Below are 15,203 nucleotides of genomic sequence, written 5' to 3' on the forward strand. Positions count from 1 at the left end.
CCCTCCAGAGGGACACTAAGGCCCAGAGAGGTGCAGGAATCCGCCCAAGGTCACACAGCTAGGCAAGGACAAAAACGCGGGAGACGGAGCTGGGGAACTGCCTGGGGGTGGATCTGTGCCCACGGAGCCGCGGTGCGGGGGGAGCCTGCGGACCATGGCTGCGGGCAGGGGGCCACCCCCACCCTGGGGGCAGCAGGGCAGTCGCTCGCGGTGGCCTCAGCCAAGGGGCGCTGCAGGGGCTGCTGCAGCCACGGGACTGGCGCTCAGCCGGAAGCCGGACCCTCCGAGGTGCGCTGTGGCCTAACCGGGGCGGGGGCGCTCCAGCTCTGCTGGGGAAGGTGACCGCAGAGGGCAGTCAGGCCGAGACAGAGCCGGACAGACACGGGGACCCTGCACCCGCCCGCGCCCGAAGCAGCTGCGCGGTGAACCTCCTAGTTACCGGAAGAAGTTCCTCGGGATGTGCGTTTCTTCTCACTTCCGCTGGAGTCCTGGCCAATCGGAGAGCACGTGCGCACCTCTGTGCGAGTGCGTGTGCGGGGCCTGTGCAGCGGCAGGCTTCCGGCGGTCACGCGTCACCCGCGCTGTGGTCCAGCCACTCCTCGCCGCGTCCTTGCTGCCGGGTCGCCCCGGGGACCCTGTGGCGGCTCTGGGTCAGGGCCGGTGCCAGCCTGCTGCCTCGCCGTGGGCACCTCTCCGGGCTGGCCTCCGACATCTGGACCCCGTCCTGCCTCCGCTCAGGATGGCGTGTTGGGCAACGGACGCTCCTACCCCGAGCCCAGCAGCCCCGGCTCCTCCTGTTCTGCCCCTTTCAGCCCGACCTGGAACTGCAGCTGTGACCTCACACTTCCAGTCTGGCTTTAACACCACGTCTTCCAGGAAGCCTGCCTTGACTGCTGTGGAGGACGGAGCTTCCCGTCAGCCCTACAGGTGACCAAAGTCAAACTCAGGACCACAAAGACCCACCTTCCCCATCCCAGGCTGAACTGGGGGCCAACCCGTCAGGCAGATCCTGCAGCGCTGAGCTCCTGAGTGCCCCATCCCACCCAGGAGAAAGGGGGGGACAAGCTGGGGGGCTCTCTCCCTCCCTCCCAGTCAGAGAAGTCCCTGTCCCATGGCAGAAAGTGATCTGAGTGCCGCCAGCGGTGGGCTCCATCCTTGGACGAAATACCTTGTGCCCGGGAGAAGCAGAGACCAGAGAGAAAAGCCCTCAGGACAGAAGGTCTGCAGGTGAGGGTGGCGTGGAAACAGGCTGGGGGGAGTCGCTGCCCTTCACCCCTTCACTCCGCCTACACACCCACCTCCACAGTCTACCCTTTGACCTGTCTTGCATTTTAATTCATCAACCACCAGGGCATCCTGAAGCCAGGGGCCCCACCATTCCTTTCCCTTCCATCAACCATAACCAATCAGGCATCATGCGTTGGTCTCCCTCCATCCACCGATCACCCCATTCATCTCACCATTCATTCACAGCCCGTCCCCTAACAATCACTTCACCATCCACCAGGTCACCCATAAACCCGCCGTCCAGTTTACCAAGCCCCATCCATCTGCCCACCGCTCCCTCTCTGCCATCCCATCATCTTTCCACATCCCCCATCCTCCACCCATTCACCCACCCTGTACTCATTCACTCTGCTCACCTGTCCACCCACCCATCCATTTATATCTGGTCATCACTCTATTCACGTCCAGCCAACCACCACCATTCTACTGAACACCCAGCTTCATTCACCTGCATCCCGTTTGCCATTCATTCATCTGCCATCAATTCATTCATCCACCATTCAGCTCATTTACCATCTATTTCCATCCTATCACCATAAAAATATCCACAAACTTTTTTTCATCATTCAGGTATGACCTAAATAAAATCCAACTATACAGGGGAAGTGACTTCAAACGAAGGAATTATATATATATATTTTAATATATGTATAAAATATACAATATGTATTTATATATATATGTTTTATATATATGTATTTATATTATATATGTATAAAATATACAATATAATATAAATATATATTTATAAATATATATAATTATATTTACCTATTATATTATATAATATATTATATAATATATATTTATATGTTTATTATATTCTATACTATATATAGAATATAATATAAAACATATAATATATAAACATAATGTATATAACATATTTTATAATATATAATATATATCATATATACTACATATATGTACATATACATGTATTACATATAATGTATATACATATATGCATATATATTACATATTTATATTATGTATTTATTATATAATATATATATTATATATTATATATTATAATTATATAATATATAATGTAATATAAGTTATATATTGTAATATGTATAATATATATTATATAACAATATATAATTATATGATATATATTATTATTATATATTACATTATATATATTTAATATAATATATCAAATATTCAATATATATTATATATAATAATGTATTAATTATAGATAATTATAATAATATATATAATATATTGGGGATTGGAATGAAATTATATATTTATGAAAATATATTTTAAATATATTACAAAAATATATTATGAAAATATATATAAATGAAATTATATATATAATATATTGAATATTCAATATATATTATATAATAAATAATATATACTATATACTATATGATATATAATATATAATATGTATGTAATATATATGTATATGTGTATATATTACATATATTTATGTATTATTATATACATATAATATGCAATGTATAATGTTTTATTTTATATACTGTATACAGTATATATATAATATATATCATATATTATGTGTTATATATAGGTTATATATATACATATAGATTATATATATATATAGAGAGAGAGAGAGAGAAAGAGATTCAAGGAATTAGATCTGATAGACAGAGTGCCTGAAGAACTATGGACGGAGGTTCGTGACTGTACAGGAGGCATTGATGAAGACCATCCACAAAAAAAAGAAACGTAAAAAGGCAAAATGGTTGTCTGAGGAGGCCTTACAAATAGCTGTGAATAGAATAGAAATGAAAGGCAAAGGAGAAAAGGAAAGATATACCCACATGAATGCAGAGTTCCAAAGAATAGCAAGGAGAGATAAGAAAGCCTTCCTCAGTGATCAGTGCAAAGCAATAGAGGAAAACAACAGAATGGGAAAGACTAGAGATCTCTTCAAGAAAATTAGAGATGCCAAGGAAACATTTTATGCAAAGATGGGCACAGTAAAGGACAGATATGGTAGGGGCCTAACAGAAGCAGAAGGTATTAAGAAGAGGTGGTAAGATTACACAGAACTATACAAAAGAGATCTTCACAACCCAGACAATCACGATGGTGTGATCACTCACCTAGAGTCAGACATCCTGGGATGTGAAGTCAAGTGGGCCTCAGGAAGCATCACTACGAACAAAGCTAGTAGAGGTGATGGAATTCCAGTTGAGCTATTTCAAATCCTAAAAGATGATTCTGTGAAAGTGTTGCACTCAATATGTCTGCAAATTTGGAAAATTCAGCAGTGGCCACAGGACTGGAAAAGGTCAGTTTTCATTCCAACCCCAAAGAAAGTCAATGCCAAAGAAACTTCAGACTACCGCACAATTGCCCTCATTTCACACGCTAGCAAAGTAATGCTCAAAATTCTCCAAGCCAGGCTTCAACAGTACGTGAACCGAGAACTTACAGATGTTCAAGCTGGATTTAGAAAAGGTAGAGAAACCAGAGATCAAATTGCCAACATCCGCTGGATCATCGAGAAAGCAAGAGAGTTCCAGAAAAACGTCTATTTCTGCTTTACTGACTATGCCAAAGCCTTTGTGTGGATCACAGCAGACTGTGGAGAATTCTTAAAGAGATGTGAATACCAGACCACCTGACTTGCCTCTTGAGAAACTTGTATGCAGGTCAAGAAGCAACAGTTAGAACTGGACATGGAACAACGGACTGGTTCCAAATCGGGAAAGGAGAATGTCATGGCTGTATATTGTCACCCTGCTTATTTAACTTCTATGCAGGGTACATCATGAGAAACGCTGGGCTGGATGAAGCACAAGTGGAGTCAAGATTGCTGGGAGAAATATCAGTAACCTCAGATATGCAGATGACACCACCCTTATGGCAGAAAGTGAAGAAGAACTGAAGAGCCTCTTGATGAAAGTGGAAGGGGAGAGTGAAAAAGTTGGCTTAAAGCTCAACATTCAGAAAACTAAGATCATGGCATCTGGTCCTATCACTTCATGGCAAATAGATGGGGAAACAGTGGAAACAGTGTCAGACTTTATTTTTGGGGGCTCCAAAATCACTGCAGATGGTGATTGCAGCCATGAAATTAAAAGACGCTTGCTCCTTGGAAGGAAAGTTATGACCAACCTAGACAGCATATTATAAAGCAGAGACATTACTTTGCCAACAAAGGTCCGTCTAGTCAAAGCTATGGTTTTTCTAGTAATCATGTATGGATGTGAGAGTTGGACCATAGAGAAAGCTGAGCTCCAAAGAATTGATGCTTTTGAACTGTGGTGTTGAAGAAGACTCTTGGGAGCCCCTTGAACTGCAAGGAGATCCAACCAGTCCATCCTAAAGGAAATCAGTCCTGAATATTCATTGGAAGAACTGATGTTCAAGCTGAAACTCCAACACTTTGGCCACCTGATGCCAAGAATTGACTCATCCAAAAAGACCCTGATGCTGGGAAAGATTGAAGGTGGGAGGAGAAGGGGACGACAGAGGATGAGATGGTTGGATGGCATCACCGGCTCGATGGACGTGAGTTTGAGTAAACTCTGGGAGTTGGTGATTGACAGGGAGGCCTGGCTGTAGTCCATGGGGTTGCAGAGAGTTGGACACGACTGAGCGACTGAACTGAACTGAATTGATCCGGGTCAACAAGCCATCCATACATAGACACATCCATTTAACACTGACAGTTTATTTTTCACCCACCAACCATTCATTTATCCAATCACCGTTCTACCTTCCACCCTTCCACTATCCTTCATCCAGCGACCATCCACCATCCATCACCTATCTTCCAGTCTACTCCATCCATCTACTGTCTGCGATCATCTATTTAGCCATCCATCACCCATGCACCTGCATTCACCTGCCACTCTTCACATCTGTTCACCACCAACCATTGAGCCTCTGTCCACCATCCACCATCTAGTCATTCATGCACCTCTCTACCTTCCAACACTCATGAATCACACACCACTCATTCTCCACCCACTATCACTCCATTACTGTCCACTCATTCATTCACTCACCATTTCCCATCAGTCCACTCCTCATCCATCCAGCAGCCAGCACAATACCATCCACCACTCACCATGCATCCAGGGTCACCTGCCCACCGTCCTCCACACCGGACACCAGGTACCAGCCGTCTGCCACCATCCACAGTCCACCAGCCTAGGAGGCAGGAGGGCCCTGCCTGGACCCGGCCAATGCAGGCAGCTGGGTGCAGCCCTCGCTGCATCTGGGGCAGGGAGGCGCCCCGCCCCCAGCGCACCGTTTCCTTGGGAAGTGGTCGCCACAAGCCCCCTTTCTGAGCGCCCAAGGTCCTCAGGTCCTGGAGCTGGGTGTGTGGGAGGGGCCCGGGAGTCGCTGCGGGCGGTCGGAGGTGAATGTGTAACCTTCCCGGCCGCCCCCGCCCCGCCCGGTCACGTGGGCCCCGCGGGGCAAAGTCTCAGGGTCCGAGAGGCCGAGGTCCGGCGGGATGGGCGCGCCGGGCCGGGCGCTGCTGTGGCTGCAGCTCTTGGGTAAGGGCGTGGGGGGTGCGCCGGGGGCCCGACGCCCCCGGAGACCCATGGCCCCGAGGGGCGCGCGGCGGGAGCGTGATGAGCTGCGAAACCCGGCCGGCCGCCGGGCCCCTCCTCGCGCAGCGCCCGCGGGGCCGAGCGGGGGCCTCCTCGGAGCCCCCGGGCCAGAGCGACGGCCGGCCGCGCCCGCCCCCCAGCCCCCAGCCCCGGGGCGCCTCTGACCCCGCGTGGCCCCTAGGCGGGGGCGTGCCCTCGGAGCGGCCCCCCACTCCCCGGAGCTGTAAGAACCGCAGCCCGGTCCCCGGGCCCTTCTCTGAGCCCCTGGCGACCCCTCCAGACGCAGCTCCCCGGCACAGCCGGCCTGCCGCCCGCCCCCCGCCCCGTCCCCCAGTTCCTTCCACTGGGCCGAGGCCTCCCTGCCCCGATGGCCTCTGTCCCGTGGTCGCCACCATCCTGGCAGGGTGAGCTGGGGGCGGGCGAGGAGGCGATCTGCGGGGGCGGAGTCCCTGAGGAAGGCGCGTCTGAACGGGCTCTGCAGGTTCAGTAGAAGCTGGGGGGCCCGGGGCCAGGCTCCCACAGGGTCCCGTCCCACGCCTGGACCCTCCAGCTCCAGGTCTCTCTGGATAAGGTCGTCCTTCCTGGGCACGGGGGGTTCCGGGCGGGACCCCCGGCGCTCAGCCGACCCCTCCCCAGCCCTGACTCAGGCCGCCGACAAAGTCTGGGTCCCCAACACCAACTTTGACGATGCCACCAACTGGAGCCAGAACCGGACCCCGTGCGCAGGCGCTGCTGTCGAGTTCCCCGCGGACAAGGTGCCTGACCCCACTCCTGGGGCCGTGGGGGGGGGGGTCCCCGCGTGGTCCAGGCCCCAGGAGCCCAGTGAGGGGGGCACTCGCTGACGTCCCTTCTGCCTGCAGACGGTGTCGGTCCTGGTGCGAGAAGGTCACAGCATCTCAGACATGGTGAGCAGGGCTGGGAATGGACCCCGGGTCAGAAGGGGCCCGCGGGTCCTGCCCTGGTCAGCTTGACGCCTCTTTATTGCTTCCTGACTGGCATCCACCTGGGGGTGGACCCTACAATCCGCGGCCCTTAGCCTGTGGAGGGGTTTCTGGAAGGGTGGGGAACCTCAAGGAGGGGACACTGGTCCCACAGTCACAGCCCAGGCTGTGCCCAGCCTCAGAAGGGGTGTGGCGGGCACCCCCTGTCCCTCCTGCCCCTGCCTCTGGGCCCTGTCGCCCAGGAGTCTGTCCTCGCTAAGGTTTGCCCCAGGGAAGCCCCCCTCCCTGCCCACCAAAGCCTTTCCCTGGCCTGTGCATGGGAACTCAGGGAACCTTTTTCTCAAACTGATTCACAGTGTGAGTTCCAGGGTGGGGTCCTCACCCGGAGGCCACTGGACTTTGTGGGTGAGTGGGGGCCGCCGGTGGCCTAGGAGACCTGGGCACCACTCACTCTGCTGCCCAGATGAAGGGTCTGGGTGCGCTTTATTTCCACCTGGAGGCACCACCTGGAGGCAGCTCGGTTAATTGATGGTTTTCGAAAGCGGCATCAGTTCTGGGAGCCTGGCCCCACTGGGGACAGGGCGGGAGAGTTAGAGACCCCAGCCCTCACCTGCAGCCCGGGAAGGGGGCCTCGGGCAGGATGTGCCGGTTCCTATAGATCCCAGGTCCAGACGCCCTTCCCACGCGTCCAACCCAAAGACTGAGGTGTGGAGGGGGCAGAGAGGGGGAGGAGGAAGTGGCACAGCCAGCGAGGGGGGCCGAATAGCTGCACCCAGGAGCCCCCACAGCCCTGGTGACCATGGCAACCAGACAGGGGCCTGGAGAAGGCAGGGGGGTGGGGGCACCTGGAACTGGCGGGAACCCGCGTATAGAGGAGCCAGTTGGAGATGGGGGTGCTGGGACCTGGAGGTCCCTTCTGGCTGTCTTAGTTGCCTTGATGATCTCCTTGGAGAGTGCTTGGGGATCTCAAAAGAGACAACAGTCATGCATTCATTCATTCTTCACTCCCTCTTTCTGCCCTTTCCTTCCCCTGGCCCAGCCAGCGCTCCTCTTTGTCCCGCACGTCAGTACCCCTTGCACGGCCCCGTGGGGCGCCCCCCTCACTTCCCCTGCCGATGCTCTGCCGCGAGAGGGCAGCCCCCGGAGGTCCTGGCTGGAAACAGCCCAGGGGCACAGAGACGGGGCCGAAAGCACCCAGTGTGGTCTGAGGGCCGTCCTCCAGCCCCACCGCGGGGCCCCAGTCCAGCTGCTGAGATGTCGCCTGTTAGGAGGCACAGCAGCTCAGGTATTTAATTTGCATTTCTTCCCTGGTGGCTCAGACGGTAAAGAATCTGCCTGCAATCCAAGAGGCCAGGGTTCAATCTCTGGGTCAGGAAGATCCACTGGAGGTGGAAATGGCAACCCACTCCAGTATTCCTGCCTGGAGAATGCCATGGACGGAAGAACCTGACGGGCTACAGTCAGTGGGGTCTCAAACAGTCAGACACGACTTAGTCACTAGCACTTTCACTTTTCACTTTGGCTTGGAACTTCTCTCCCTGGGATTTTTCTCTTCCCGAACACCTCCCCTCCCATTTCTGGGCAGATTGCCCAGGAATCTATTATTTTCTCCCCATTAATTGTCGAGTTACTGCCAATGTCTTCTCACTATGGACTTTGCCTGCGTTTCCCTTTGCTGATAAGAACCCCCCGTTATTAATCTATCAGATGCAAGATCGATTGCTTTATACCTGTGTTTTCCGTGTTTTGTTTAAGCATCTCTTCCCTGCTTCTCGGTCACAGCCATAATCAACCATAGATTATGTCTGTCCACTCATGGTTTTCCCATCAGGGGCACATGTCTGAACTGGACGCTAACTAGGGAAATCCTTGGATCAAGCCTGGTTTCTGATGTCCTCCTCCAACCACCAGCCTTGCCCCTTGGTCTGCGGCACTGGGGTCACTGTTCGCCAGCTGCCCAAGGTGTGGTGGGGATTTTCTTCGAGCTTTGCCTGCAGTTCCTTTGATCTTTCTGCCTGTTCTCCTGCCAGCACCACAGTGTCCCCACTCTGAGGCTCTGTGAGTTGTCTTAAAACCCACCAGGTCAATTTCCCCTGCCTCTCCTCCACTCTGAGAGGTCAACCCTCAGAGGACCCAGGTGGAAACCACCCACCCTGTGCCTTCTTCACCCTCTGGTTCAAGGTTGACTAGTTCTCTGTGGACCTGACTGTTGCAGAGAAATCACAGAGTAGGTTTATCAGGTAACACCACCACCACCCAAACCCTGGAATTTGATTGGGAATGAATAACAACTTTATATATACAAGTCATCCACTTGAGAGCATGGATTTTCTCTTCAAATATTTCAGGTCATTGGCCATAGAACTCTTTACTAGAGTCTTAAAATGGTGCACATAGAGGTTTTGTGTTCAGTTCAGTTCAGTCGCTCAGTCATGTCTGACTCTTTGTGACCCCATGAATCGCAGCACGCCAGGCCTCCCTGTCCATCACCAACTCCCAGAGTTTACTCAGACTCATGCCCATCAAGTCAGTGATGCCATCCAACCATCTCATTCTCTGTCGTCCCCTTCTCCTGCCCCCAATCCCTCCCAGCATCAGGGTCTTTTCCAATGAGTCAGCTCTTCGCATGAGGTGGCCAGCCAAAGTACTGGGGTTTCAGCTTCAGCATCAGTCCTTCCAATGAACACCCAGGACTGATCTCCTTTAGGATGGACTGGCTGGATCTCCTTGCAGTCCAAGGGACTCTCAAGAGTCCTCTCCAACACCACAGTTCAAAAGCATCATTTCTTCGGCACTCAGCTTTCTTTATAGTCCAACTCTCACATCCATACATGACCACTGGAAAAGCCATGGTCTTGACCAGACGGACCTTTGTTGAGGTTTTGTGCAGTAGTGACTAATTTATAAATCCTTTATGTAGTTTGGTTCCTATTGTGAATGGTGCTCTATTTTTAAGAATGATATTGTCTGTGTGGTTATCTTTGAAATTAATGACCATTGTTCCTCTTCCTGTCCAGTCAGTCCCAACTCCTTTTATTTCTTTTTCTTTCCTTATATCATTGTCCAGGACATCTACCCCTATGTCAAACAAAAGTGACAAAAACAGGCATTCTTGTCTTGTTCCAGCATAAAAGGGAAGACATGTCAAGGTTCTCCACTGTGTGTAATGTTTGCTGTTGGATTTTGAAGATAACTTTAACTGTGGAAATTCTAATCCATTGCTAGTTGGCGGGCAGCTTTTTGAAAAATCATAAATGGGTTGTTGAATTTCCCAGTTGTTTTTTTCTTACATTGGCTGAGATGTAGCCCCCCCTCCTGTAGCCTATTAATGGGGTTTTCTGAGGCAGAACCGTCCTTGTGAGACAGACGCCTTGCTGGCACCTTCCTTCAGGTGCAGGTCTAAGCGCGCCTTCCCTGTCACGCTGGTTTTGGTGGCACAAGACGCTCCACCGCCATCTGCTGGGACACCGTCAGACGAGCTGCAGAGAACACGGGATGGGGGCTTTTCTCATCCCTTCCTCCTCGCTGCGTTCTTGGCACGTGATACGTTATTGGATCCAGCCAGCTAATATTTTATTTAGAATCCTCACATTTTTGTGTATAAGTCAACTGAGCCTATAATTTTTTTCTCACTGTCGTTCATTTGGTTTTGGTTTATTTATTGTTGGTTGCCATGGGTCTTTGTTGCCGAGTGGACTTTCTCTCATTGCAAGGGGGGCTCCTCCTCTTCGTGGCGCATGGGTTTCTTGTTGCAGTGGTTTCTCTTGTGGGGCACAGGCTCCAGGGAGCACAGGCTTCAGGAGCTGTGGTGCATGGGCTTAGCTGCTCCGTGGCATGTGGAATCTCCCCCAACCAGGAATCGAACCTGTGTTCCCTGCGTTGGCAGGTGGATTCTTATCCACTGCACCCCCAGGGAAGTGCCATCATTTGGTTTTGGAATGAAGATTACAGTGGCCTCATAAAATGGACTGGTGATTTTTCACTCTTTTTCTGTTTTCCAGAACAACTTCGGGAAGAAGAAATTAAGTTTTCCTTGGAGGTTTAGCAGAGCTCACCTATAAATCCCTTGGTTGGACTGGGAATTTGGGGAATAGGAGGTCTTTGACTGACATTTAAAATTCTTTAATGCTTACTTGTCAGTTCAAATTCCCTATTGCCTCTTGCATCAATTTTGATATTTTAAACTTTCCTTGAAATTGGTATATTTCCTCTAGGTTTTTGGCAGTCTTACTGATGGGTTAACCTTTTCAGTATCTGTATTTTCCCTTGAACAAGTGAGGTCTTTACTGTATGTCCATGACCTTGCGGTCTCTCCCTCCCCCATCACATTTTAGTCCTTGATTTAAACATTTATTAAGAGACAGCAATAAGTATTTTTGTTATGTCATCATGAAAGTATTTCACAAAAGTATTTCATCACCCTCGTTCCCATTTCTCTTCTTAGCATCTAGATTCTTTCCTTACTTCCTGCAAGCATGTTTTCAGGGTAGGTCTCTGTGTGGCAATCTTCTGAAGTCTTTACCATTTTATTATCCTTTAATATCTGACACAGTATTCTGGGGGGCAGAGTCATGTCCAGGGCAGCGTCTGTTCTGCGGACTTGGGATGTTCAGGCAGCCTGTTCTGCTGTCTGCTTGCGTTGTTGCTGAGAAACCCAGTCCTTGAATGTTTTTCCTTCCTGGGTGATTTCTTTCCCTCTGCCGCTTTTACGGTGTTCTCTTTGTCTTTGACGGTCACAAACATGGCATTCTGTAATTTTCCTTATTTGGCATTCAATGAGACCTTTCCTTTTTAAAATATTTTTTCTTTCTTACATACATAATTGGCAGTGCTGTGTGTTAGTTCCTTGACCAGGGACTGGACCCCAGCCCCTATATTGGAAGCAGGCTTAACCACTGGACTGCCAGGGAGGTCCCCAGTGAGACCTTTCAACCCGAGGTTTCCCAGCTTTGCTCAGATGCGGAGGATTCCGCTTCACTGTCTCTTCGGACGCGCCCGGCCCTCGTGTCTGAATGCTGGTGCGCGTGTCGCGCTCCCGCCGCTCCTGGCTTCTCTCTCTCGGCCCTTTCCTGCTGTTTTTCACCTGTGGCATTCATCGTGTATTATTTACACTCCCCCTTTGGTCCGGTTGAAAACCAAGTTCTTGTTGGAGCGTCACACTGCGGAGGCCCACCGCCCCTCCCGAGGCGCCTGCGCCCCCCGGTCCCCAGGTTTCGGCCCTGGCGCCTGCGGGGTCTCCGCCTGGCTGGCACGGGACTCACCCCCAGCCGCGGACGAGGCTGGCCCGTGACCTCCACTCTGCCCGGCGTCAGCCTGCCGAGCAGGCCCAGTGCCTGGGGGGCTGAAGAGCAGACCCCGTGGCGCAAGCTGGGGCCTCTCCCCCGAGGTGTGAAGCGTCGGGGACCCCCACACCGAGCGGCCCCCCGGTCCCGCCCTCACCTGCCGCCCCGACCCCACGGTGGGGTGGGGTCCCCGGGCTGGGCGTGGGGGAGCGGTGCCCGCCTCCGCCTTCACGCGGCCTCTGACACCCGAGTCCTGGGCGTCTGTGGAGAAGGAGCTGCCCGCGCTGGAGGGAGGCGCGCGGCTCCACGGCCCCACCGCCCCGGCTCCCGCTTCCCCAGCCGCCCCGCTGCCCTCCCTCACGGTCAGGGCTGCTCCAGGGGCCCCGGCGGCTTGGCTTCGTGGAGCCGACGGGCCCCTGAATTGTAGTTTCTCGGGGGGACGGCGGCCCTGACGAGAGCCGCGCTGCCGCAAACTACCCCCTCCCTCGGCCCAGCGGGCCCTCAGCCGGGGCGAGGTGCCCCCGGCCGCGACCTCGGCGGCCCAGACTCTCCCGCCCGCGGGGACGGGGCTCGGGGGTGGGCGCACAGCCGGACCCTGCGGTGCCTCCCGCAGCTCTTGCCGCTGGACGGGGAATTCGTCCTGGCCTCGGGAGCTGGGTTCGGCGCCGCGGACGCCGGCTCGCGCCCGGACTGTGGCACAGGTGAGGGGGTCGCGCCGCGGGGCGCGGGGTCCGGGGGGCGCGGCCGCGGGCGGGGCCGGCCGGGAGGGCGCGTTCCCGGCGGGGCTCAGGGTCGCGCGCTCGCCCAGGCGCCCGCGCGCGCTTCCTCGACCCCGACCGCTTCCTGTGGTTCGACCCGCTCCTGTGGCGCCCCGGGGACGCGGCGCGCGGCCTCTTCTCCGTGGACGCCGAGCGCGTGCCCTGCCTCCACGACGACGTCGTCTTTCCGTCCGACGCCTCCTTCCGGGTGGGCCTGGGGCCGGGCGCAGGCCCCGTGCGCGTCCGCAGCATCCAGGCGCTGGGCCAGGTGGGGCGGGCGCGCGGGGGCGGGCGCGGGTCTCCCCGGAGCGCCTCCTACCCTGCTAGCCTGGTCGGTTCCGGGCGCTCAGACGCGCTCTCGTGCTCCGGCTGGTTCCCGGGCTCACCCGGCCACCTGCAGACGTTCGCGCGCGAGGAAGACCTGGCGGCTTTCCTGGCGTCCCGCGCGGGCCGCCTGCGCTTCCACGGGCCGGGCGCTCTGAGCGTGGACCCCGAGCCCTGCACGGACCCGTCGGGCTGCGTCTGCGGCAACGCCGAGGTGAGGGCGGCCCGCCGCGGGGCGGCTGGAGTGGCGGGAGGTCGGGGCTGTGCCGCTGCGCCCCGCCGTCTCGCCCCGCTCTCTCCCCGGGCGCGCGGCGCTCTCTCCCGGTCTGCCCCTCTTCCTCACCCCAGCTCCCCGTTTCCAGGCGCAGCCGTGGATCTGCGCCGCGCTGCTTCAACCCCTGGGTGGCGGCTGCCCCCAGGCCGCCTGCCTGGAGCCCCTCCGGCCCGAAGGGCAATGCTGCGACCTCTGCGGTGAGCGCCCCGCCGCGCCCCTCAGAGCTGGGGCGGCGCGGCCACCCGGCCTCGCCCCAGCCTCAGTTTCCCTGCCGGGCTCGGACCTGCGGGACTGACTTCTTCCCTTCCTGCTGCAGGAGCTGTCGTTTCGCTGACCCACGGCCCTGGCTTTGACCTGCAGCGGTACCGGGCGCGGCTGCTGCACGCCTTCCTGGCTCTGGTACTGCGGCCGCGCCCCCACCCTTCCGCCGCCGGGGTCTGGGAGCACCCCCTCCGACTCCTCCGTGATGCGTTCGCTCTCCGCCTGCAAAGCGCTTGTCCCTGCCCGCTTCGTCCCCTAAGGTCCGAGGGACGGAGTCCCCGAGCAAACTCTGTTCCGCTCTCTAGCCCCAGTACCAAGGGCTGCAAGTGGCTGTGTCCAAGGTCCCGCGCCCGCCCGGATTCCGCGAAGCCTCAGGCGCGAAGGCGGACACGGACATCCAGGTGGTGCTGGTGGAGGCCGGGCCCGAGACCGGCGGCGCGGGGCGCCTGGCCCGGGCCCTCCTGGCGGACATCGCGGAGCACGGTAACCGCGGATCCCCTTTCCCGGTTCTCGCCCCAGTCTCGTCCCGCCCCGGGATTCTGAACCGGCGCCCTCTGTTGCAGGCGAGGCCCTCGGAATCCTCTCGGCGACTGCTCGAGAGTCGGGCGCGCCTGTCTGGGGCGGCTCGGCGGCGGGGCTGAACGCGCCGGCCCGCGCGGGGCTGGCGGGCGGCTTGGCGGTCGCCGGGCTACTGGTGCTGCTGGCGCTGCTGGCGGGGGCGCTGCTGCTGCGCCGCGAGGGGAGGCTCAGGTTCGCGGGGCTCGGGGACGCGGGGCGGGGGCTCTGGGCTCCGGTACGCGGGGCGGGGGTTCCGAGCTCGGGTGTGTCGGGCTCACACGCATCCCTGCTCCAGGTGGAGGAGGCGCGACGAGGCGGTCCCCGCGCGGGCCGGGGCGCCGCTGGGCTTCCACAACCCGGTGTTCTACGCGGCGGACTCCGCGGAGGCGGTGAGGGGCGCCGGGGGTCGGGGGTGCGGGACCTCTTCGCGATCGGGCTCCCTGACTCTGCGCTCCCGCAGCTCCCGACCCCGAAGTCGGACCAAAGGAGCTCCAGCCGCAGCTACTTCCTTAATCCGCTGTTTGGCGAAGCGGAGGCCGAGGCCTGAGCGGCCGCGTGACCGGCCCGTCGCACCCCGACCGCAGCCCCATCCAGGGGGCATCGCGGGCCCCGCGGGATCCCCCACCCTCTGCTGGCCTAGCCCAATAAAGCGATTTCTTGCACCTGCTGTCAGCGCGGACACCTCGCGCATATCCTGCGTCCGTCTGCCCCTGCCTGGTCGGAGCTGGGAGGGCCAGGTCGGATGGTGAGGGGTGGTCCTCAGAGCCTGTGCCCGCTGGCGCCTAGCCACCCAGGGCAGTCCTGGGTGCTGTCTGTAGGCTGGGGCGGCCCGAGGCTTCCGGCCTGAGAAGGCCCTCCCAGAGCCAGGACGGCTTGCCGTGTTCCGGAGGAGCCCAGAAAGAAGCCCTTACTGGGGGAGGGGGAGGGTCGGGAGCTGCGCCGAGGAGGGTGGCAGTCGG

General features: G+C 55.8%; 1 protein-coding gene across 1 annotated transcript; it reads left to right on the top strand.

Moving 5' to 3' along the window:
- Positions 1–5,699: 5,699 nt before the first annotated feature.
- AMN (amnion associated transmembrane protein) lies at positions 5,700–14,928 on the top strand. The gene is made up of 12 exons (XM_065906798.1): positions 5,700–5,789; positions 6,483–6,601; positions 6,707–6,751; positions 12,683–12,770; positions 12,878–13,095; positions 13,228–13,365; positions 13,514–13,622; positions 13,742–13,824; positions 13,992–14,169; positions 14,250–14,436; positions 14,540–14,633; positions 14,705–14,928. Exons 1-12 carry the CDS (start codon positions 5,747–5,749, stop codon positions 14,789–14,791), a joined length of 1,389 nt encoding a protein of 462 aa, XP_065762870.1. The 5' UTR covers positions 5,700–5,746; the 3' UTR covers positions 14,792–14,928.
- The last annotated feature ends 275 nt before the right edge of the window (positions 14,929–15,203 follow it).

This window comes from Muntiacus reevesi, chromosome 15 (genome assembly GCF_963930625.1).
Source record: "Muntiacus reevesi chromosome 15, mMunRee1.1, whole genome shotgun sequence".
Lineage (NCBI taxonomy): Eukaryota > Metazoa > Chordata > Mammalia > Artiodactyla > Cervidae > Muntiacus > Muntiacus reevesi.